The sequence below is a fragment of the Oncorhynchus nerka genome, linkage group LG3 (genome assembly GCF_034236695.1).
Source record: "Oncorhynchus nerka isolate Pitt River linkage group LG3, Oner_Uvic_2.0, whole genome shotgun sequence".
Lineage (NCBI taxonomy): Eukaryota > Metazoa > Chordata > Actinopteri > Salmoniformes > Salmonidae > Oncorhynchus > Oncorhynchus nerka.
Window position 1 is genome coordinate 47,523,274 of NC_088398.1, and position 23,520 is coordinate 47,546,793.

At 42.3% G+C, this 23,520-nt stretch overlaps 1 protein-coding gene across 2 annotated transcripts in view; it reads right to left on the bottom strand.

Annotated features, from left to right (window-relative positions):
* The window catches only part of LOC115109701 (glypican-6-like), a 120,614-nt gene that overhangs the window by 6,705 nt on the left and 90,389 nt on the right, over positions 1-23,520 (bottom strand). For both annotated transcript variants that reach the window (XM_029634959.2, XM_029634949.2), the window contains one exon: positions 1,539-1,678. In XM_029634959.2, the coding sequence (XP_029490819.1) occupies positions 1,539-1,678 (140 nt within the window). The remainder of the gene's footprint in view (positions 1-1,538; positions 1,679-23,520) is intronic.

The following is a 23,520-nucleotide window of genomic DNA, read 5'->3' on the forward strand; positions in this document are numbered from 1 at the left end:
CTCTCTACCATGTTATTTTTGTCCTGCTTTCCTTCTGACAGGCATGAATAGCACAGGTCTGTTAGGGGTCACCAGGGTGAGTAGAGTGAACTCTTGAACTGCACATGTCTCGGAATGTGTTTACACACCACAATATATTTCACCCGGGAAAATGTTACAGAGGTCTGTTTTTTTTCACAACTCAGTCGCCACTGCCACCCACAAAGGGCTGTGCTATGTTATATTTCATCTCCAATACTAACTTTGTTTTCGTACATCCACCTATCCGTGCTAGTCTGAAACAGTCTGGCGCACACCAACAATTTTTGTACGAGTCATAGTTGAAATCAGGACCTCTTGGTCATCAAAACAAGAAATGCTAAACGCACAAATAATAGACATTGAGCAGTTACAAAAATATTTTTTACCAGCGTAAAAATCTATCTGCCAATCTATTATCCTTGGAATACCCACAAGACCTATCACCGGTTATATTGCTCAGTAAGTGGAACGAAACTTGGAATGGAGTCAAACATGTGGTTTCCATATGTTTGATGTGTTTAATACCGTTCCATAAATTCCATACCAGCTATTACAATGAGCCCGTCCTCCTATAGCTCCTCCCACCAGCCTCACCTGCCTCGGAATCTTTAGTTAAGTTTCTATATCAACCTTTGGGTGTTAAACGAGGGCTAACCAGTAGAGGCAGTATGTTTCTACCAGACAAACTGGCATATCAAGAAAGACAGGAAACGTATGTTCAGTAGGAAACACACAACAGGAGGCTGCTGAGGGGAGGACGGATCACAATAATGGCTGGAACAGAAAAAATGGAATGGCATCAAACACATGGAAACTGCTCCAGTCATTACCACGAGCCCGTTCTCCCCAATTAAGGTGCCACCAACCTCCTGTGAAACAAACACAATCACAATGGTTGAATAAATGCAACCTCTGTGTAATTAGCATATACTTAGGAAACAACAAAATATTACATTCAGAATGACTGAATGAGAACCATAAATGAGCTATGCTATTATTATTCAAGTGAAGTCTCCCAGCAAGTAGTCAATATGCACATGTGGAAGTTGGATTATGATTTTGTAATAACAGTAGTTTATTAGTCTCCCCTTTTGGGACAAAGCAGCATTTAACTTCAATTGTCAAACATTTTGGTTGCTAATGCAATTAGTTCCAGCAACGGGGCATCATTGCGGGTTATAAAAAGACATCAAAGCAAATGAAAACAAACATTAAAGGCCCTCTCCAGGGAAGGCTCAGTTTGGTTCAGACGCTTTAATGTTTCCCAACTCCTCGGAGGACTTTGGAGTGCACAGCAATTTGTCTTCCACTTGTTTTGCCATGCCTCTGCCAGAAATGTCAAGGCTCTCCAATAGTTAGTTGTCGTATTTGGGTCAGTGCAAAATACATAATAAAAGAGGTACTTAATTCAGGGATCAGACATATAATGAAAGTCATTTAGTGCTAGTTTACCTAAGTGTTCAGGGTAAGCAGCTTGTGTTTGGGTGCAACTACAGATGTCTGTAGTCCAGTTTTACCTGCCCTTGGTGTGCCCATTCCAACACTGGTCGTCATCGGTGGCATTCCCTGCTGTCACCCTGTGTGGCTGGCAGATGTCCTCAGGCAGGTTGGACCACAACTTCTTGAACAGCTTCAGTTTCTCCTTGATGTCAATCACCTGAGCATGTGAAGTAAAGGGAGACCAATTGACAGCATTGACTTGGGTATGAGACTCAATGGTCCATAACCTCATCATCGGGTGATACTTCATTTAGCTAGAAAGACTGTAGTGTACACTTGACACTTTATCAAGACATTGAACACAGATATTGCAGCTAAAAGAATGGTCAAATTGTGAATGTACATTCTGAGAGTATACACGTTTAAAAATCCATTTCACTCATGGCTCAAGGAGACAATGAAGCTGTCCCCTATATAAGACGTATGGAATGAAGGCCGATGTAGAGAAAAGTCCAGACCAGCAGAGCCCTCCAAAGACACATTTACCTAGCAACCACGCATCACAACCACAACATGCCTGGCAACTTGCACCCTAAACCTGGATGTTGTATTAAAAAGTTTGGATTTACTGTTGTTCACAGAAGTTGAAGGGAAACCTGATAACGTCAGAGTGTCCCCCTTATCTGTCTCCCCTTGTCATGCTATGAGCAGCAGGGTAAATTGTAGTGAACCTGTAGTTGAACATGAAAGGTGCAGTACTGACAGTGGGGTCGCTGCTGTAGGCCACTGCCACTGCTTTTGATGTGTTAATCCTGTCACACGAATGCCAAAGCATGTTAGCAGCTCTGATGCTGCTGCCCAGAGGGGCCAGGATACCACTCAGTGCACTAACATCACCGGCCATGTTTCACTAAACCACACAACTGACTGCACTAAGATTCAATTCTTTGGGGATACACTGGGTGCAAATGGCATCCTATTCCCTATGTAGTGCACTACTTTCGACCAGGCCCATAGGACTCTGTATAATATACCTACCATCATATGAGCTAAGGTGGACCGGGAAATACGGATCCATGTGATCTCACCATCAACAAATACAGAGATTAGACTGACACAACTCCGATACGTTCCTTTATAGCGGCCCCTGATTACCCTGTGATCTGAGGAATAAAACATATTGTACTGCGCAGCTAGAGAAGGCAGGGGTGGCGTTGTTAGTTGGTGGATGGTTCTTATAAGAACATTCAAGAGATTCATTTTGGCCAGTCTGCTTTACAGAGCTTTGAGAAATAAATGTGGGCTTGAGCTTTTGCAAAGTGCATTCGGAAAGTATTCAGACCCCTTCCCGTTATACACATTTTGTTATGTTACATCCTTATTCTAAAATGGATTCAATAGTTTTTTTCCTTCATCAATCTACATACAATACCCAATAATGACAAATCAAAAACAGGATTATAGACATTTTTGCTAAAAGAAAAACAACAACACTGAAATATCACATTCACATAAGTATTCAGACCTTTTATCCAGTATTTTGTTGAAGCACCTTTGGCAGCGATTACAGCCTCGAGTCTTCTTGGGTATGACGCTACAAGCTCCCCCTTTATTTGGGGAGTTTCTTCCATTCTTCTCTGCAGATCCTCTTAAGCTTAGTCAGGTTGAATGGGGACCGTCGCTGCACAGCTATTTTCAGGTCTCTCCAGAGATGTTAGATCGGGTTCAAGTCCGGGCTCTGGCTGGGCAACTCAAGGATATTCAGAGATTTGTCACTCCTGCATTTTCTTGACTGTGTGCTTAGGGTTGTTGTCCTGTTTGAAGGTGAACCTTCGCCACAGTCTGAAGTCCTGAGCACTCTGGAGCAGGTTTTCATCAAGGATCTCTCTGTCCTTTGCTCTGTTCATCTTTCCCTTGATCCTGACTAGTCTCACAGTACCTGCCGCTGAAAAACATCCCCACAGCATGATGCTGCCACCACGTGCTTCACCGTAGGGATGGTGTCAGGTTTCCTCCAGATGTGAAGCTTGGCATTCAGGCCAAAGAGTTTAATCTTGGTTTCATCAGACCAGATAATCTTATTTCTCATGGTCGGAGAGCCCTTTAAGTGCCTTTTGGCAAACACCAAGTGGGCTGTCATGTGTCTTTTACTGAGGAGTGGCTTCCGTCTGGCCACTCTACCATAAAGGTCTGATTGGTGGAGTGCTGCAGAGATGGTTGTCCTTCTAGAAGGGTACTTGGTCACCTCCCTGACGAAGGCCCTTCTTCCCCGATTGCTCAGTTTGGCCAGGCGGCCAGCTCTAGGAAGAGTCTTGGTGGTTCTAAACTTCTTCCCTTTAAGAATGATGTGTTCTTGGTGACCTTCAATGCTGCAGAAATGTTTTGGTATCCTCCCCCAGATCTGTGCCTCAACACAACCTTGTCTCAGAGCTCTACGGACAATTACTTCGGCCTCATGGCTTGGTTTATGCTCTGACATGCACTGTCAACTGTGGGATCTTATATAGACAAGTGTGTACCTTTCCAAATCATGTCCAATCAATTGAATTTGCCACAGGTGGACTCCAATCAAGTTGTAGAAACATCTCAAGGATAATCAATGGAAACAGGATTAACCTGAACTCAATTTCGAGTCTCATAGTAAAGGGTCTGAATATTTATGTAAATAAGGTATTTTCTTAATATAGATTTGCTAACATTTTCTTAAAAACAGTTTCAGCTTTGACATTATGGTGTATTGTGTGTAGATTGATGAGAAAACATACACTTAATACATTTTAGAATAAGGCTGTACCGTAACAAAATGTGGAAAAAGGGAAGGGGTCTGAATACTTTCCGAATGCACTGTAATGGTAGTTGTGTTTAATGTGACTTTAATTGATGTTATCATGAAACTATGATGGGGCTCGAGACTCAACAGGTTGCGTTATCTTACGTCGCGCCATATTCTCATTGATCATATTCAGGGGGATCCATTCTCAGAATTCAGTTTCATTACAAAATAAGTGAATACATATTAAATATATATTTCTTTATATACCATATTCTTAACATTTAAATATATAACTTATATTCCTACAGAGTGAACAAAGACCATCTCCAGAGTGAGAAAATATACTTTGAATGGAATCCAAATGGAATTTGACTTTCTACCTCAATCTCAAATACTTTCAGCACACCAAAGGAGTGAGAATAAAGAAAAAGGAGAAGGGAGAATGTGCTTTAAAAAAATAAATAATAAGTAGACCAAATGCAATTTACTTCTATAAGCTGTTTTTGAATCTCAGTCCCCCTCTTCATTGTGCATTCCCTATGAATAAATCAAATGGTATGATGACTGCATCAACAAGCTGATATAGGCAGGATGGCAGTATAGCATACTATGACCACTAGATGGCACTACATCTCTTAGAAATTGAGGGAGTGCGTGTGTATGGCGTGAGTAAGTGAGAAAGAGAGAGACCGCAAATTCAACTGCAAATGCAACACTGTGTACCAGCCTTTTTATACATGAATGTATTACATTATACATGAATGTATATTAATGTACACTGAGAGCACAAAACAATAGGAACATTGCACCCCATTTTGTCCACAAAACAGCCTCAATTCGTCAGGGCATGGACTCAACAAGGTGTCAAAAACGTTCCACAGGGATGCTGGCCCATGTTGTCTCCAATGCTTTCCACAGTTGTGTCAAGTTGACAGGCTGTCCTTTGGGTAATGGAACACCCAAAACAGTTCTTGACACACTCAAACCGGTGCCGGGCGCCTATTACCATACCCTGTTCAAAGGCACTTCAATATTTTCTCTGGCCCACTCACCCTCTGAATGGCACACATACACAATCATTGTCTCAATTGTCTCAAGAATTAAAAAACCTTCTTTAACCTCTCTAGGGTATGTGGGACGCTAGTGTCCCACCTGGCCAACATCCAGTGAGATTGTAGAGCGCCAAATTCAAATACAGAAATACTCATTATAAAAATTCTGAAAAGATACAACTATTTTACATTGGTTTAAAGATGAACTTCTTGTGAATCCAACCACGGTGTCAGATTTCAAAAATGCTTTACGGCGAAAGCATACCTTACGATTATTTGAGAACAGAGCCCAGCAGACAAATTATTACAAACAGTAACCAGCCAAGGAGAAGAGTTACACAAGTCAGAAATAGAGATAAAATTAATCCCTTACCTTTGATGATCTTCATATGGTTGCACTCAGAAGACATTAATTTATTCAAAAAATGTTCCTTTTGTTTGATAAAGTCTCTCTTTATATCCGAAAACCTCAGTTTTGTTTGCGCGTTTTCTTCAGTAATCCACAGGCTCAAACGCAGTCACAACAGGCCGACAAAAAATCCAAATTGTATCCGTAAAGTTCATAGAAACATGTCAAACAATGTTTATATTAAATCCTCAGGTTGTTTTTAGCCTAAATAATCTATAATATTTCAACTGGACAATAACATTGTCAATATTCTTCTATATTCTTCTCCTCCTATGTTCCTCTGGCGATGTAGAGGTGAATCCAGGCCCTGCAGTGCCTAGCTCCACTCCTATTCCCCAGGCGCTCTCTTTTGATGACTTCTGTAACCGTAATAGCCTTGGTTTCATGCATGTTAACATTAGAAGCCTCCTCCCTAAGTTTGTTCTTTTCACTGCTTTAGCACACTCTGCCAACCCGGATGTTCTAGCTGTGTCTGAATCCTGGCTTAGGAAGACCACCAAAAATTCAGAAATTTTAATTCCAAACTACAACATTTTCAGACAAGATAGAACTGCTAAAGGGGGCGGTGTTGCAATCTACTGCAAAGATAGCCTGCAGAGTTCTGTCCTACTATCCAGGTCTGTACCCAAACAATTTGAACTTCTACTTTTAAAAATCCACCTCTCTAAAAACAAGTCTCTCACCGTTGCCGCCTGCTATAGACCACCCTCTGCTCCCAGCTGTGCTCTGGACACCATATGTGAACTGATTGCCCCCATCTATCTTCAGAGCTCGTGCTGCTAGGCGACCTAAACTGGAACATGCTTAACACCCCAGCCATCCTACAATCTAAACTTGATGCCCTCAATCTCACACAAATTATCAATGAACCTACCAGGTACCCCCAAAGCCTTAAACACGGGCACCCTCATAGATATCATCCTAACCAACTTCCCCTCTAAATACACCTCTGCTGTCTTCAACCAAGATCTCAGCGATCACTGCCTCATTGCCTGCATCCGTAATGGGTCAGCGGTCAAACGACCTCCACTCATCACTGTAAAACGCTCCCTGAAACACTTCAGCGAGCAGGCCTTTCTAATCGACCTGGCCGGGGTGTCCTGGAAGGATATTGATCTCATCCCGTCAGTAGAGGATGCCTGGATATTTTTTAAAAATGCCTTCCTAACAATCTTAAATAAACATGCCCCATTCAAGAAAATTAGAACCAGGAACAGATATAGCCCTTGGTTCTCCCCAGACCTGACTGCCCTTAACCAACACAAAAACATCCTATGGCGTTCTGCATTAGCATCGAACAGCCCCGTGATATGCAGCTGTTCAGGGAAGCTAGAAACCGTTATACACAGGCAGTTAGAAAAGCCAAGGCTAGCTTTTTCAAGCAGAAATTTGCTTCCTGCAACACTAACTCTAAAAAGTTCTGGGACACTGTAAAGTCCATGGAGAATAAGAACACCTCCTCCCAGCTGCCCACTGCACTGAAGATAGGAAACACTGTCACCACTGATAAATCCACCATAATTGAGAATTTCAATAAGCATTTTTCTACGGCTGGCCATGCTTTCCACCTGGCAACTCCTACCCCGGTCAACAGCACTGCACCCCCAACAGCAACTCGCCCAAGCCTTCCCCATTTCTCCTTCTCCCAAATCCATTCAGCTGAAGTTCTGAAAGAGCTGAAAAATCTGGACCCCTACAAATCAGCCGGGCTAGACAATCTGGACCCTTTCTTTCTAAAATTATCTGCCGAAATTGTTGCCACCCCTATTACTAGCCTGTTCAACCTCTCTTTCTTGTCATCTGAGATTCCCAAAGATTGGAAAGCAGCTGCGGTCATCCCCCTCTTCAAAGGGGGGACACTCTTGACCCAAACTGCTACAGACCTATATCTATCCTACCATGCCTTTCTAAGGTCTTCGAAAGCCAAGTCAACAAACAGATTACCGACCATTTCGAATCTCACCATACCTTCTCTGCTATGCAATCTGGTTTCAGAGCTGGTCATGGGTGCACCTCAGCCACGCTCAAGGTCCTAAACGATATCTTAACCGCCATCGATAAGAAACATTACTGTGCAGCCGTATTCATTGATCTGGCCAAGGCTTTCGACTCTGTCAACCACCACATCCTTATCGGCAGACTCGACAGCCTTGGTTTCTCAAATGATTGCCTCGCCTGGTTCACCAACTACTTCTCTGATAGAGTTCAGTGTGTCAAATCGGAGGGTCTGCTGTCCGGACCTCTGGCAGTCTCTATGGGGGTGCCACAGGGTTCAATTCTTGGACCGACTCTCTTCTCTGTATACATCAATGATGTTGCTCTTGCTGCTGGTGAGTCTCTGATCCACCTCTACGCAGACGACACCATCCTGTATACTTCCGGCCCTTCTTTGGACACTGTGTTAACAACCCTCCAGGCAAGCTTCAATGCCATACAACTCTCCTTCCGTGGCCTCCAATTGCTCTTAAATACAAGTAAAACTAAATGCATGCTCTTCAACCGATCGCTACCTGCACCTACCCGCCTGTCCAACATCACTACTCTGGACGGCTCTGACTTAGAATACGTGGACAACTACAAATACTTAGGTGTCTGGTTAGACTGTAAACTCTCCTTCCAGACCCATATCAAACATCTCCAATCCAAAGTTAAATCTAGAATTGGCTTCCTATTTCGCAACAAAGCATCCTTCACTCATGCTGCCAAACATACCCTTGTAAAATTGACCATCCTACCAATCCTCGACTTTGGCGATGTCATTTACAAAATAGCCTCCAATACCCTACTCAACAAATTGGATGCAGTCTATCACAGTGCTATCCGTTTTGTCACCAAAGCCCCATATACTACCCACCATTGCGACCTGTACGCTCTCGTTGGCTGGCCCTCGCTTCATACTCGTCGCCAAACCCACTGGCTCCATGTCATCTACAAGACCCTGCTAGGTAAAGTCCCCCTTATCTCAGCTCGCTGGTCACCATAGCATCTCCCACCTGTAGCACACGCTCCAGCAGGTATATCTCTCTAGTCACCCCCAAAACCAATTCTTTCTTTGGCCGCCTCTCCTTCCAGTTCTCTGCTGCCAATGACTGGAACGAACTACAAAAATCTCTTAAATTGGAAACACTTATCTCCCTCACTAGCTTTAAACACCAACTGTCAGAGCATCTTACAGATTACTGCACCTGTACATAGCCCACCTATAATTTAGCCCAAACAACTACCTCTTTCCTAACTGTATTTAATTTATTTATTTATTTTGCTCCTTTGCACCCCATTATTTTTATTTCTACTTTGCACATTCTTCCATTGCAATACTACCATTCCAGTGTTTTACTTGCTATATTGTATTTACTTTGCCACCATGGCCTTTTTTGCCTTTACCTCCCTTCTCACCTAATTTGCTCACATTGTATATAGACTTGTTTTTTTTTTACTGTATTATTGACTGTATGTTTGTTTTACTCCATGTGTAACTCTGTGTCGTTGTATGTGTCGAACTGCTTTGCTTTATCTTGGCCAGGTCGCAATTGTAAATGAGAACTTGTTCTCAACTTGCTTACCTGGTTAAATAAAGGTGAAATAAAATAAATAAAAAATATAAAAGGTAAACAAGAAAGGCAACTCTCTCTGGTCGTGCACATGAAAAAGCTCTGTGACACAGCAGGGTCCACTCATTCAGACTGCTCTTACTCCCTCATTTTTCAGAATACAAGCCTGAAACAATTTCTAAAGACTGTTGACATCTAGTGGAAGGCATAGGAACATGCCTATAGGAACATAGGAACAATTTGAGTCCTAAGTCAATGGATACTGTAATGGCATTGAATAGAAAACTACAACAACAACAAAAAATCCTACTTCCGGAATGGATCTTTCTCGGGTTTTCGCCTGCCAAATCAGTTCTGTTATACTCACAGACATTATTTTAACAGTTTTGGAAACTTTATTATTTTTGCTATCCAAATCTACTACTTAGATGCATATCCTATATTCTGGGACTGAGTAGAAAGCTGTTTAATTTGGGCATGCTTTTCATCCAAAATTCCAAATGCTGCCCCCTGCCCTAGAGAAGTTAACCTGTCTCCTCCCCTTCAGCTACACTGATTCACTGATTGAAGTGGATTTAACATGTGTCATCAATAAGGGATCACAGCTTTCACCTGGATTCACCTGGTCAGAGCCTTCAGAAAGTATTCACACCCCTTGACTTATTCCATATTCTGTTGTGTTACAGCCTGAATTGCTCACTCAACTACACACAATACTCCATAATGACAAAGTGAAGACATGTTTTTAGAAATGTTAAAGTCAATAAATGTTTGAATCACCTTTGGCAGCGATTACAGCTCAAATCAAAATTTTATTGGCCACATACACATGGTTAGCAGATATTAATGCGAGTGTAGCAAAATGCTTGTGCTTCTAGTTCCGACAGTGCAGCAATATCTAACATGTAATCTAACAATTTCCCAACAACTACCTAATACACACAAATCTAAAGGGGTGAATGAGAATATGTACATATAAATATATGGATGAGCGATGGCCGAGCGGCATAGGCAAGGTTCAATAGATGGTATAAAATACAGTATATACATATGATATGAGTATTGTAAGATGTGTAAACATTATTAAAGTGGCATTATTTAAAGTGGCATTGTTTAAAGTGACTAGTGATCCATTTATTAAAGTGTCCAGTGATTGGGTCTCAATGTAGACAGCAGCCTCTGAGTTAGTGATTGCTGTTTAGTAGTCAGATAGCCTTGAGATAGAAGCTGTTTTTCAGTCTCTCGGTCCCAGCTTTGATGCACCTGTACTGACCTTGCCTTCTGGATGGTAGCGGTGTGAACAGGCAGTGACTCGGGTGGTTGTTGTCCTTGATGATCTTTTTGGCCTTCCTGTGACATCGGGTGGTGTAGGTGTCATGGAGGGTAGGTAGTTTGCCCCTGGTGATGCGTTGTGCAGAAGGTACCACCCTCTGGAGAGCCTTGCGGTTAAGGACAGTGCAGTTGCCGTACCAGGCTTTGACATGATGCTCTCAATTTTGCATCTGTAAAAGTTTGTTGGTTTTGGTTGACAAGACACATTTCTCCAGCCTCCTGAGGTTGAAGAGGCGCTGTTGCGCCTTCTTCACCACACTGTCTGTGTGGGTGGACCATTTCAGTTTGTCTGTTATGTGTACGCCGAGGAACTTAAAACTTTCCACCTTCTCTACTGCTGTCCCTTCGATGTGAATAGGGGGGTGCTCCCTCTGCTGTTTCCTGAAGTCCACGATCATCTCCTTTGTTTTGTTGTCTTGCCGGGTAAGTCTCTAAGAGCATCTAAGAGCTTTCTTTTATAATGTTTGCCCTTTTTTATTCTTCAAGCTCTGTCAAGCTGGTTGTTGATCATTGCTAGACAGCCATTTTCAAGTGTTGCCATAGTGTCACGCCCTGACCATAGAGAGCTTTTTATTCTCTATGTTGGTTTGGTCGGGGTGTGACTAGGGTGGGTCATCTAGGTAATTATATTTCTATGTTGGCCTGGTATGGTTCCCAATCAGAGGCAGCTGTTTATCGTTGTCTCTGATTGGGGGTTCATATTTAGGCAGCCATTTCCCCTTTGTGCTTTGTGGGATCTTGACTATGTAAAGTTGCCTGTGAGTACTATAGCAGCTTCACGTTTCGTTTTGCATTTATTGTTTTCTTTGAGTTTCACTTCAAAATAAAGAGGATGGAACCATACCACGCTGCATCTTGGTCCACTCATTATAACGATCATGACACATAGCTTTTTTTGTTGATTTAAGTAAAAACTGTAACTAGACCACTCAGAAACACTCAATGTTGTCTTGGTAAAGAACTCCAGTGTATATTTGGCCTTGTGTTTTGGGTTATTGTCCTGCTGAAAGGGGAATTAATCTCCCAGTGTCTGTTGGAAAGCAGACTGAACCCGGTTTTCCTCTAGGATTTTGCCTGTGCTTAGCTCTATTCTGTGTCTTTTTATCCTAAACATCTCCCTAGTCCTTGCAGATGACAAGCATACCAATAACATGATGCAGCCACCACCATGTTTGAAAATATGAGGAGTGGTACTCAGTGATGTGTTGGATTTGTCTCAAACATAACACTTTGTTTTCAGGACATAAAGTGAATTTCTTTGCCAAATATTTTGCAGTTTCACTTCAATGCCTCATTGCAAACAGGATGCATGTTTTGGAATATTTTGACCATGTACAGGCTTCCTTCTTTTCACTCTGTCATTGAGGTTAGTATTGTGGAGTAACTACAATGTTGTTGATCCATCACAGCCATTAAACCCTGTAACTGTTTTAAAGTCACCATTGGCCTCATGGTGAAATCCCTGAGCGGTTTCCTTCTTTTCCGGCAACTGAGTTAGGAAGGACGCCTGCATCATTGTAGTGACTGGGTGTATTGATATTGATCCAAAGTGTAATTAATAACTTCACCATGCTCAAAGGGATATTCAATGTCTTTTTATTACATGTTTTACCCATCTACCAATAGATGCCCTTCTTCGAAAGGCATTGGAATAAAAACAGTGTTCTTTTGTGGTTGAATCTGTTTTTGAAATTCACTGTTCGACTGAGGAACCTTACGTATACTTTTATGTGTGGGGTACAGAAATTAGGTAGTCATTCATAAATCATGGTAAACACTATTGCACACAGAGTGAGTCCATGCAACTTATTATGTGACTTGTACATTTTTACACCTGACCTTATTTAGGCTTGTCATAAAAAAGGGGTTGAATACACTTCAGCTTTTCATTTTTTATTAATTGGTAAAAAGGTCTAAAAACATAATTCCACTTAGACATTATGGGGTATAGTGTGTAGGACAGTGTATAACAAAATCAGGCTGTAACACAACAAAATGTGGAAAAAGTCCAGGGGTGTGAATACTTTCTGAAGGCACTCTATGTTATGGAAAGAGTTTTGTACACTCAGTGTATAATAGATACATTAATGTATATTGTGTACCGACATCCACGCACCCACACACACATTCTATAAAAAAAGTAAGTATGGATCATGCAAATGGTATCCATAATTAATTCTTGACATTAAAGTAGCAAGGTCATACTTTAAACTATGCTGCCTCTTGCTGTGCTAATATGCCATGGGATTTGAAGTATCTGCACCAGCAAGTGATAATACAAATGACTTACATAAGTCTATATATACAAGCAAATGCTTTACACATTTACAAGATATTGCAAGGCTCCCGAGTGGCGCAGCTGTCTAATGCACTGCATCTCTGTGCAGGAGGTGTCACTACAGTCCCTGGTTTGATTCCAGGCTGTATCACATCTGGCCGTGATTGGGAGTCCCAAAGTGCGGCGCACAATTGGCCCAGCGTCGTCTGGGGTAGGCCGTTATTGTAGGTAAGAATTTGTTCTTAACTGACTTGCCTAGTTAAATCAAGTTTACATTTTTTTTTAAATCATTAAAAAAAATCTTCAAGGTAAAAAAACATGCAAAGATACATAGAGATTCTCAAAATGTAAAAAACCTTATAATCTCAGCTCTCGATAGAGCCACTTTTACTGAGAGGAAGTTTATTTGAATTCTCTAGTGCATGCATGTATGCATAAGAAGTGGAGGGTACATAGGCTGAGCAGTACTGACAGACAGGTACAGTATGTGCAGGGTGTAAATGAAGGGAATATGGAGAGTAGAGAGAGAGAGAGAAAGAGAGAGAAAGACTAAGAGAGAGAAGGAGAGGGAGAAGGCAGAAAGAGAGACACACAGAGAGAGCAAAAGAGAATGACATACTGAGACAGAAAAAGAGAGAGAGAGAGAGAGAGAGAGAGAGAGAGACAGAGAGAGGAAACTGAGATTATGTTCATGACCTTGATCATCTCTCTAAACGGCTGTCAGACAATAGGAGGTATTTCCATTAAAATCCCAAACATCCTTCAAATACTCCAAAGAAATTAACCCCACTTCCTGTTTACTCTAACATCCACACTGATTGGGTGATAATGACAAATGTGAAGCCACAGGACAAAAAAAGGTATGGTTATTAACCATGGTTAATATCCATATATATTTATATATATATATATCAAGACAGAGAACACAGGGCTCTAATGTAAGTCACTTTGGATAAGAGCGTCTGCTAAATGACTAAAATGCATAACGATTGAAATGTAATGCTGACACGAGAAGTCTTCACCGTGAAGACAGAATGAAGACATTTCCTTTTATGTGCCACTTTGATGCACATTTGGACAAATTACATGTTGCACCACCGGAACAAGAAAATGTGCCAGTATATGAGCTGTGTGTTAAATTGGTAGCTTTCAACCCTATTCACTAGCATTCACTGTTGAGGAAATAAATACAGTACAAATCACTGTAGAAATAATGTTAGTAATAATATCAAGGATATTCGATAGAGAATATCATAATAGCTATCGAGAGAGCACTGTTCAGAGTTTCTGTATTTGACTAGCTAATCTCACAGTGGAGTCTTTCCAGTTTAAACAACTCAGGACTACCCAATCAAAGAGCAGGGGCTTGTGTTTCTGCTTCTGAACTCATATCTACATTCTGTTTAATGTGTCATGCCATCTATAATCCATCTCTCTTCAAAGCACGGAGCGGTCCTTTAGGCTAATGACAGAATATTTAGAATACCTCCAGAGGACGCGTGCCTGCTGATTGCTTTAGAATGACTGCCACGAGGCAGCGATACGGATATGCAGGGACGGCCACAGAACCTGACAAACAGGGCAAAAAGTCATTAGGAAATGTGAAATTGTTTCAGGATTGCTGGGGGTTGAGGCTTTCTGAGCTTCAAATGACATTTCCAGTCTCAATGCTTGTTTGTATTCATAATGAAATACATATCGTTGTGACAAAGCTTTTCACATAAAGGTTATGGGGGGGGGAAGTGCTATGGTTTGGATGGAATAATGTGTGAAAACACTGAAGACGTCACATGAAATTAAACAGAGAGGATCAAATTCTGCAGCAGAGTCCAGCCTATCCTTCTGCCTTCTCTCTCTCTCTCTGTCCTGAGCCATACAGTACATCTCTCTCTCCCTGTTTCTCTCTCTCTCTCTCCCTGTTTCTCTCTCTCTCTGTCCTGAGCCATACAGTACATCTCTCTCTCCCTGTTTCTCTCTCTCTTTGTCCTGAGCCATCTCTCTCTCCCTGTTTCTCTCTCTCTCTGTCCTGAGCCATACAGTACATCTCTCTCTCCCTGTTTCCCTCTCTCTTTGTCCTGAGCCATACAGTACATCTCTCTCTCCCTGTTTCTCTCTCTCTCTCTCCCTGTTTCTCTCTCTCTCTGTCCTGAGCCATACAGTACATCTCTCTCTCCCTGTTTCTCTCTCTCTTTGTCCTGAGCCATCTCTCTCTCCCTGTTTCTCTCTCTCTCTGTCCTGAGCCATACAGTACATCTCTCTCTCCCTGTTTCCCTCTCTCTTTGTCCTGAGCCATACAGTACATCTCTCTCTCCCTGTTTCTCTCTCTCTCTCTCCCTGTTTCTCTCTCTCTCTGTCCTGAGCCATACAGTACATCTCTCTCTCTCTCTGTTTCTCTCTCTCTCTTTCTGACCTGAGCCATACAGTACATCTCTTGCTCTCTCTCTCCCTGTCTCTCTCTCTCTGTCCTGAGCCATACAGTACATCTCTCTCTCTCTCTCTCTGTCCTGAGCCATACAGTACATCTCTCTCTCTCTCTCTCTCTCCCTATCTCTCTCTCTCTGTTTCTCTCTCTCTATGTCCTGAGCCATACAGTACATCTCTCTCTCTCTCTCTCTCTCTGTCCTGAGCCATACAGTACATCTCTCTCTCTCTCTCTTTCCCTATCTCTCTCTCTCTCTCCCTATCTCTCTCTCTCTCTGTTTCTCTCTCTCTCTGTCCTGAGCCATACAGTACATCTCTCTCTCTCCCTCTCTCTCTCTCTCTCTCTCTCCCTATCGCTCTCTCTCTCTCTCTCTCGCTCTCTCTCTCCCTGTCTCTCTCTCTTTCGATTTATCCCTTTCCACCTCTCTTTCTCACTTTCTCTCCCCCCCTCTGTCTGCAGCTGTCTGCAAGTGGATTACCAATGGGAAACCAGCGGGTCTAACTAATGGATGTAAAAGGCAGTACTGGGGATTAATCCAGCTGTAAACATCATTAGTTATGTGCTAATGCCGCCGTAAATTACACACACACTACCTGTCATACAGCGGACAGCACGACTTTACTTTAAACTCAGATCAACTAAAGTGCCTTCAAATTCAAAGCAGTTCGTTCCAAAGCAAACTTACCATGCACACTATATTTGCTCATTGTGGGAAATAATTGGATAGTTTGGAATAGACAAACACATGGGCAGAGTATTTACAGATGATTGTCATCTACCGAGGCTACAAGAGTACAATGCATTTTATATACTATAAGCAAATATTTTATGCAGATAATTACATGCCTTTATTTGTAGTAAAAAAAAAATGAACCTAGTATATCTGTGTGCGTTGATAAAATGACCCTTGCCATATCACTTTTTGTTTTGCTCGTCCCTCTGTCCTTGTATCTGTGTTGTCCTTGCCAATCTCCAGATCAAAAACTGCCGTGTTACCGGCTTTCAAGCCAAAGTCATCCTCCTGGCTGTTCTACCATGCTGCCAGGGGCCGGAGACCAAACTCTATCGACTTACTACGGGATGAGCACCAAGGTGACTAATACCAACCTCCGTTGGCTGTCAGACTGCAGAGGCGAGACACTGTATATAAAAAGGGGGCATGCCCTAACTTGATTCAGCACTGCTTTCATTAAACATCTTTTCTTTCCGTTTTTTTTTTATTAAGGCAAGGTGTCACTTCCTCAGAGCGTCGTTAATGCGGACTTGGAAAATATTGTTTTTTAAAAAAGGTACACATGTTCTATGTCACTTACAAAGGACACTGTGATGATTAATCGACTGTTAATTGCGGGTTTCTAAAATGAATAACAAAGCATGTCATCGCTGCCGCATATAAAAAGTATCCTTCAGTCACAAGTCTCTACTAAATGAGTGCAGGCTGAGTCCAGTCTAATCATAGCCTGTGCAGAAGGTCTGGTCACACAAACCACAAGGGGCAGAGAACTCCATGATCAACCTATTTTCCCTGGCAACAGTCACTACTGCCTGCTTTAAAATAGGTTTTTCATTTGATATGAATGCTGTATTCTAGCTGCATCTCAATTACAGTACAGAGCTCAAGGAGTCTGCTCCCTGCAGCAAACTCCTGCCATACTCCATATGTCTGACTCTGACCAACAGTGAGGTGGAACGGATGACCCTGACACCAGACACTCTTCTCTCATTGGAGTCCACAGCAACAGGGATATTTCAGTCTGCTACAGTAGATCCAGACCCTAGGCTACTCCATTGGGCAACACTGCCGGTTGTCATTCTAACCCTCTGAGTAGGGACTGATTCACACCTGGGACAGTCGGTGAGTTAGACATTCCCACCCATTGTCAAGGTTGGTAAAACATCTATTACAGTATCTGTTACTGCTGTAATGTATTCAACAGACGTGGAATCCACATACACGTCTTTTCACACTCCTTCACATTCTTCACAAATGCTGCTGCTTGTCTATCCTGATTGCCCAGTCACTTTTCCCCCACCTACATGTACATTACCTCAATGACCTCAACTTCCTCATACCCCTGCACATTGACTCGGCACCGGTACTCCTTGTATGTAGCCTCGCTATTGTTCTTTTATTGTGTTACTATTTCCTTTTTTTTGTTGCTATTTTTTCTCACGTTTTAACTCTGCATTGTTGGAAAAGGGCTCGTAAAATAAGCATTTCACGGCTGTATTCGGCGCATGTGACAAATACAATTTGATTAGATTTTTTGATCTTAAATAACACTATTTACCTATCCTTTATGTTTTTAAAGACTGCAGATGTCCCTGTTCCCCAGCTCCAGTGTGGAGAATGGTGGCGGTGGAGTGAGCCCCTGTGGGTGTTTGTCCCTCGACACGGCTATTTAATCACTGGTGTCTAACACCTCATAAACCCTTCCTCCTGGGCCTGGGTCTCCTCATAAACAGCACAGCCTCTCAACCACGACACACCATCTGTTCCAAAACCCACTCTGCATATTAAAAATCTCCCAAATCCACATACTAAGTAAATAAACTCAGATTGTGTTTTGAATAAGACTTTCCACAATGGCATGACCGTTGAATTGTGTTTGTGTCCTTGGAAGAAGCTAAACTCTGAGAGGGGACAGGGGTTACTGCATAAAGCAACTAGTGTAGTGCACATGGATGTGTTGTCTCATTTCACCCTAATCAATAACAATCAACAGAGGGTAGGTACAAACATGTTTCCCCTTTGTGATGCCGTATTGGGCGACCCCTAAAAGAGATCAAACAACTGTTAATCCTGTCAGTTTAAGCACAGACGGGACGGATATACCTGAGCAGTTCCTCCTTCAAACTCAGGCCAATGACACAGTCGGTCTTTACAGTAACTTCAATGTGTTGTTTGTATTATGAAACTAGCTTACTGCAGTGCAACTTCCAAAACACACATACCCCGATGGCATTGGAAAACGGCCACACGTGATTGTACAGACTCTAAGTGAATATCTCCATGAGCATCAAAGCAACTGTGTTTCAGTGAACAACTGGCAGAAAGTACGCTGTCACACTGTCTTCAGCAGCCCCTCTGAAGTTGTCAGCTGCATTCTGAACTTGTCATCAGCAGCACTCGGATATTGAATTTGAATAAAGGGGTTCAATCAGTGCCGAACTGTGAAATATCTGCGCTATTGTGGTATATTTCAATGGCCACAAGATAAACGTTTGGAAGCCAATGACTATTTATCCATGCCACAACAGGTGGAGGCCAATTATCCTGCAGCCCCAGCCACAGCCTCACGCTTCAGTGTCAGCAGCCAAAGTCCTACCCTCAGCTCCAACCTTAACATCAGCCTCAGCCGCAGCTTTCACCCAAGCCCTTAACCCCAGCAGCCCTAAGCCCGAGTAGCACTAGCCCTACCCCCAGCCCCATGCAGCTCCAGCCCCAGACCCATGCAGCCCCAGCCCCACGCAGCCCCAGACCCATGCAGCCCCAGACCCATGCAGCCCTGGCTTGGTTCCCTGGAGTCCTGATTATGTCTCTGCATTAAATCTGCCGGAGCGGATGGCTATGATTTAACACAGAGATCTCAGCATAGGGGTGGTGTGTCCTGCCTGTATATCATTCCAATACCCAAGAGTGACGGCGCCATATGTCTGTGAAGCCCTGTCTTTGTGACTGTTATTACAATGTTTCCTGGCACAGCACATAATTGACGCGAGGTGAGAGTCTTATTGTCATTCAAATGTGACTATTATTTTCAGGTTGCTTTGATTTAACTTTGGAACAGTGAGAGAAATGTAGCAGCATCTTCCCCAGTGTTATGGTTGGCAGAGATTGAAGGGATGACAGATGCAAGCAAGTCTACGGGAACAATGGCAATGAATATTTATCACCATTCAGAAGGCTCCCCATATATCAAGTGTTTGAAATGTTCAAGCCTCATATTAGACAAGGGAATAACACGTACATAGAGCAATGATGAAACAATATTCATATCTACAGTACTTTTACTTGGAAATTCTGCTTGTAATGCTAGTGCATAATGATGAGCGGCTTTAATCTTGATCCAGGGCAGCTTCACGTACAGTAGAGCAAACAAACAGTTACGGTCGGTGTCATATGTTGTTTACGTGGACAATAAACCGCTGTTTTGGCTATTTCCCAAATATATATTGAATTGTAGCATTTTTTTTTTGTTGAATCCCTTGAGGATATGTAGTTTTGTTTTACACAATTCAACCGAACAGTATTATCGAGAAATCCTTCAACATACAGATCGTTTCATGGACTATATGTTACGTGTCTGGGATTGTATCTTAGTTCTCACTTCTCTACATCCTTAAATAGTATAATAGTGTTGTTTTCTCATTTAAACCCCCATGGGCAGATAGTAACATTGAGAGGACAGGACAAGACCAAATACCTGAAGCAACCAATGCTTTACAAGGAGGAGTAAGTGTGTTATAGCGTACCATGTTCAACTAATTAAAGAAATACAGTATTTTAGTGCTCTGAAATATAGCACCAAACATACTGCATTAGCAGACAGTATGTCACTGTGCAGTAGTTGTGAGATCTTTAACCTTTTACTAACTATTGCATGGAGATTCCAGTGGGAGTACAGTATACTAACGAAGAGGTTGAAGAAGGTCCAACAATAAGTGGCTTCTTTCAATTAGTTGTTGTTATAACAGCCTTTTACACGCAGTCAAATTGTCCCACCGTGCCGTAATCAGAGTAACCCCTCTTTACATACTCTGGAATCAGTCCCTCAACGACAAGCAGTTAAGCAATACACTTGATCATGGTGCGCTCAATTCATCAAGCAGGGATGCCTTGGTGTGGCAAAATGACAGAATATTGATGAAATGGTTGTAAGTTTGCGCTAGTGATTTGCCCTAGGCTAGGACTGGAGAAGTGGTTGAGCGAGAGGAGATGATTAAAGGGAAGCTCCAGGCCTGCTCTTCCCCCGGCTGGCCCGGCTCTCCGGGGAAGCCTGCAAAGGCCCGGGTGGGATGGGGCCAATGTATCTCATTAATGTATTGACAGATATGAAGAGGAGCAGGGCCTTAATGGCAACACCATTAGTTAGGATGAAGGAATGATCCATGGAAGGAGACCCTGCTAACAAGAGACGAAGAGGAACCTGGTGTGAAGCTGCCTGAAATGATTCATATCAAATCCCTTGATGATTACAGCAATGTTCCTCCAAGTAAAACATCAAATATCGGCGTATAATAGCCATATAATAGCCATATAATAGCCATATTAATAGCCATATAATAGCCATATAATAGCCATATTAATAGCCATATTTGTTTTTCAAATGACATGCAGTTAGTTTCAAGTTATACATAGAGGTGAGTGGTACAGAGTGCCAGGGACTCATTATGAGATAACAACTTGCGGTGGTGTTGCTTGTGGTTGTGGTGTGTGTGCATGTGTGTCTGGTGATGGAAGGGAATGTGTTATTTGGTGACTCTCATGTGAGAGCCAAACTGTCTATTTGTGCCATGGCTGTACCACTGTACACATCTGCAAGCAGAGCAGAGTGATATCGTGACATCTTCAGGAATAGAAATGGCTTCCTTCCGTTTAGAACTAAACACTGCTGTGAAAGAGCCTGGTGCCATGCCATCTTTACCATCCTTCTGCTGTCTGACACACAGCTCATTGTTTCACAATATCAACTATTTGTGGATAGAAAGTGCTATTTCAAGAACTGAAATAGAATAAAACACCACATGACTGATCCTTGGATTACAAGGTGAGATGCAGTTCCTTTGGAAAGTATTCAGACCCCTTGACTTTTTCCACATTTTGTTACATTTCAGCCTTATTCTAAAATGGATTAAATAAAACAACACACAATACCCCATAATGACAAAGCAAAAACAGTTTATTTTATTTTTGCAAATGCATTAAAAATAATAAACAGAAATACCTTATTTACAAAATTATTCAGACCCTTTGCTATGAGACCAGAAATTTAACTCAGGTGCATCCTGTTTCCATTGATCATCCTTGAGATGTTTCTACAACTTGACTGGAGTCCACCTGTGGTAATTTCCATTGATTGGACATGATTTGGAAAGCCACACACCTGTCTATATAAGGTCCCACAGTTGACAGTGCATTTCAAAGCAAAAATCAAGCCGTGAAGTCAAAGGAATTGTCCGCAGATCTGGGGTAGGGTACCAAAAAATGTCTGCAGCATTGGAGGTCCCCAAGAACACAGTGACCTCTATCATTCTTAAATGAAAGAAGTTTGGAACCACCAAGACTCTTCCTAGAGCTGGTTGCCTGGCCAAACTGAGCAATCGGGGAAGAAGGGCTTTGGTCAGGGAGGTGACCAAGAACCCGATGGTCACTCTGCCAGAGCTCTAGAGTTCCTCTGTGAAGATGGGAAAAACTTCCAGAAGGACAACCATCACTGCAGTACTCCACCAAACAGGCCTTCATGGTAAAGTAGCAAGACAGAAGCCACTCCTCAGTAAAAGGCACATGACAGCCCGCTTGGAGTTTGCCAAAAGGCACCTAAAGACTCTCAGACCATGAGGAACAAGATTCTCTGGTCTGATGAAACCAAGATCGAACTGGCCTGAATGCTAAGTGTCACCTCTGGAGGAAACCTGACACCATCCCTTACGGTGAAGCATGGTGGTAACATCATGCTGTGGGGATGTTTTTCAGCTGCAGGGACTGGGAGACAAAGATGAACGGAGCAAAGTACAGAGAGATCCTTGATGATAACCGGTTCCAGAGCTCTCAGGACCTCAGACTGGGGTGAAGGTTCACCTTCCAACAGGACAACGACCCTAAGCACACAGACAAGACAACGCAGGAATGGCTTCGGGACAAGTCTCTGAATGTCCTTCAGTGGCCCAGCCAGACTTGAACCTGATCGAACATCTCTGGAGAGACCTGAAAATAGCTGTGCAGCAACGCTTCTCATCCAACCTGACAAAGCTTGACAGGATCTGCAGAGAAGAATGGGAGGAACTCCCCATATACAGGTGTGTCAAGCTTGTAGCGCCATACCCAAGAAGAATCGAGGCTGTAATCGCTTCCAAAGATGCTTCAACAAAGTAATGAGTAAAGGGTCTGAATACTAATGTAAATGTTATATTTCAGTTTTTTATTTGTAATAAATTTGCAAAACTGTCAAAACCAATTTTTGCTTCGTCATTCTGGGGTATTGTGTGTAGATATAATGAGGAGGAAAAAAAACATTTAATCAATTTTAAAACAAGGCTGTAACGTAACAAAATGTGGAAAAAGTCAAGGTGTCTGCATACCTTCCCAAAGGCACTGTACATCAAATATCTGGCAGTATTATAGAATGTGTGACGTCTATTTCTGGACTAATTCTACAACGAGAGAGAGTAGAGCCTAGTATCTCCTCAGTGAGATATCCTGTGATGGAGGAATGATAATAGAGGCATTTGCTAACTTGTCATCCGTTTGTTCATCCTCATTTCCCTTGAAACCGCCTGGCAAATGATTTAGCATACAAGTAGCTCTGGAGACCGTGAAGTCGAAGAAAACACTAAACCGCTTGTATCAAACCCCATTGTGATTCGGAACATTCTGAATGTAGTCTCGGGTGGTTATCCAAGATTGCTGGCATTTGCTGAATTTGTCAGGCTACCATTTTCAACCATCACATTTGTATGCTTGAGTACCACCCTTTGTTCAGAGATTCCTAAATACACTGTCAAATCATAGGACTATCCATCTTTACACTGTTTATTTTTACGTGGTTTTGGGGGAAACTAACAATTATGTTAGAATCTGTGGAATCTACATAGTAGCATGGCTGGAATGGATAAATGCAACCACTATGAGAATGGATATGTGGATAGACCTACTTACTTCCATTAAGCCGTATCTAAAAAGAGAATGCTTCAGAGGCTTAAAGTGACTCTGCATTGCAGCTGGTTTATGTATGGGTCAATACTTTGAAAAAGGATAGAATGAAGGGTTCCAGGCCGCAGTATGACCCAGACCACCACACCGGCATTTCACATTTGTTCCCATGCGCATGGCTGCAAGTCACAAGGGATCTGTGCAATATTGTTTCGCTTGCATGAGAGACTTCTTTCTATAAGACCCGATTCTACGAGACCTAAATCTATTATGCTCCAGAGAGAAATAGGTAAACATGATATATATTATGAAACATATTATACACATAAGATAGACTATGAATAAATGTAATTACAAATATAACAGGCA